General features: G+C 32.3%; 1 protein-coding gene across 1 annotated transcript; it reads left to right on the plus strand.

The window, feature by feature from the left end:
* The first annotated feature begins 887 nt into the window (after window positions 1-887).
* On the plus strand, window positions 888-2,739 carry LOC149231021 (uncharacterized). The gene is made up of 4 exons (XM_089381516.1): window positions 888-1,331; window positions 1,566-2,066; window positions 2,358-2,535; window positions 2,672-2,739. The coding sequence occupies exons 1-4, from the start codon at window positions 888-890 to the stop codon at window positions 2,737-2,739; spliced, it is 1,191 nt and encodes a 396-aa protein (XP_089237642.1).
* The last annotated feature ends 219 nt before the right edge of the window (window positions 2,740-2,958 follow it).

Raw genomic sequence — 2,958 nt, forward strand, 5'->3', positions numbered from 1 at the left:
GAGCAGAAGAGCAACACAGCATTGATAAATAGTGGTGAGGATAAAACAATAAGAAAGACAAACTGTCGGCTGTCATAATTTTTATAATTTTTAATCAATTTATTAATATGTTTAATTAATTTTATTAATTTTTGAATTTAATTTTAATTTTTATATAATTAATTATTATTATTATTATTATTTTATTTTATTTTTAATAATGAATTTTGATTTATGTTAATTAATTAGTTTTATTAATTTTATAAATATACTCTAAATATGTTTTTTAAAAACTTATTTTGTTATAATATATAATATTATTAGTTTTAATATGAAATTCATTCCTAAACAATTTTATTTAAATTATTAAATTTATTTATATTATTAATATATTATTAATCTTATATTAATTATCATAATTATTATTATTATAATAATTATATTAGTATTATTATAATTTATTAAATTATTATTCCTAAATATATATATATATATATATATATATATATATATATAATTATATTATTACTAATAAATTATTATTAATATTAATTAATTATTTATTTAATTACTTTAATTAATTAATTAATTATAATAATTATATTATTATTATTATATTAATTAATATTAATTAAATTAAATTAAATTAAATTAAATTAAATTAAATTAATTAAATTATATTATTATTAATTATAATATAATTAATACTAATTATATTAATTAAATTAAATTACTTCAAATTAAATTAAATTACTTCAAGATATTAATGAAGCTATTGCGTCAAATTCCCTTGCAAAAGACTGTCACATCACAGATGACAAAGGGTTGTCAGCATTAGCCACTCCCATGGTTCTTCAAAGATCAGATAATTCTGCCAACCCACAGAGCAGAGACCCATTAATAAAAAAATGGGCAGTAAAATGCAGAATGATAGATCTAAGAGAAAAGTGGTAAACCTATCCTCTCTGGAATTGGATCCGGCAGTCATCAATATTCTTAGCAAAGGTCTGGGGTTTGCAGTGACACCCAAAAACCTTCCCTTTGAGAAAATGATTTGCAACATAGAGGAGGGGATCTGTAACCTTACTATGGAGGATAAAGAAGCGTTAAGGCAAGAATGCGCTCTCATCATGAGGAAAACCAAAATTCCCAAGAGCAACCTGAGTAAAGAAGAACAAAGATCCTTCAATTCCTTGCGAAACAATGACAAGGTCGTGGTTCTTAAAGCAGACAAAGGAGGAGCTACTGTCATACTCGACAAAGAAGATTATGTTTGTAAGATGAATGATCACCTTAATTGTGGCAGTTACAAGAAGCTTAGCAGCAATCCCATTCCCAAAATCGTGAAGGATGTAAAGAAAATTATCTCTAGTTCAAACCTTGACGAAAAATTAAAAAGGAAGTTGATCCCCTCCTGTGAAACTGTTCCCAGGATTTATGGATTACCCAAAATCCATAAGGAAGGGGTCCCCCTTAGACCAATAGTTAATACTATTGGTTCCCCAACCTATGAGCTTGCGAAATATGTTGCAAAAATTCTTAAGCCCCTTGTCGGAAACACTGATTCTTTCATCAAGGATTCCCAGGACTTTGTGAATCTTATTAAGAATGAGAAATTAGAGCATGATGATATCCTTGTTAGCTTCGACGTGGTTTCCCTATTCACTAAGATCCCTCTTGATGAAGCCATTCAGGTTATAAAAGAAGTTGCTGATCCACAGACTGCAAAGCTGGCTGAGATCTGCCTAAGATCGACTGTGTTCACCTTCCAAGGAGTATTTTATGAACAGACGTCCGGTGTGGCAATGGGGTCCCCCCTTTCACCAATAGTGGCCAACCTATACATGGAATACTTTGAAAAGAAGGCCTTGAATTCATACCATTTGAAACCAGCCTGGTGGAAGCGATTTGTGGATGACACCAATATAAAATGGACCCATGGTAAGGCAGAACTCGAAAAGTTTTTCTCTCACTTAAATTCGATCTCTCCAGATATTAAGTTTACAATGGAACTTGAAGAAAACAAAAGCATTCCGTTTTTAGACGTTCTTATCATCAGAAAAGATGATGGCTCTTTGGGCCATAAGGTTTTCAGGAAACCAACCCACACAGAGAGTTACCTCCATGCTGATTCCCACCATCACCCTGCGCAGAAGGTTGGTGTTCTAAACACGCTTGCCATCAGAGCCCTTCGAATTTCCGACTCAGAGCATCTGGAAGAAGAGAAGAAGCATCTAATCTTAACTTTTAAAAGTATAGGCTACAAGGAACAGGAAATTAAAAAGGCCATAGAGAAAGCTGAAAAGAAGTTGATGTCTCATGAACCTAAGGCTCAAGACCAGCCTAATTGTGGTATTGTTTTTCTACCGTATATCCAGGGGATTACGGACAAAATCGCCAAAATCCTAAAAAAGAAAAACATTATCACTCATTTCTCAGCCCCAGGTACGATCAGACAAAGCTTGAAGTCCGTAAAAGATGATATCGATAAGCAACAGCTTAAAGGAGTTTATAAAATAGAGTGTTCGTGTGGAAAATGCTACATTGGTGAAACAGGTCGCTCCCTCCAGACAAGACTTAAGGAACATGGCGCGGATATTAAGAACGAAAGATCTCGTACTTCAGCCCTAGCAGAGCACTCCTTAAAAACTAAACACCATATCTGTCTGGAAGGCGCATCAATTATCGCTAGGGAAGAGCAGCAACAGAGACGAAAAATCAGAGAAGCGCTGGAAATTATCAAGCATCCTCATAATATGAACAGAGATAATGGCGTGGAGATTAGCGGGAGCTGGCTACCCTTGATCAAGGAAATAAAAAACGCAAGCGCATCCTCTGGTAAGACCTGAGCAGGTAAGTTATCCCTCTCCTTTCTTGTGCCTTCAAGTCTTTCTTTTCATTAAGGTCTAGGTATAGATTTTCAAAATGAATAGAATTAATATTATTATTATTATTTTATTAATAATAATATAATTAACA

Source organism: Pinus tabuliformis, chromosome J, assembly GCF_031772625.1.
Source record: "Pinus tabuliformis cultivar Carrire ecotype Pingquan chromosome J, CPIR1, whole genome shotgun sequence".
Taxonomy (NCBI): Eukaryota; Viridiplantae; Streptophyta; class Pinopsida; order Pinales; family Pinaceae; genus Pinus; species Pinus tabuliformis.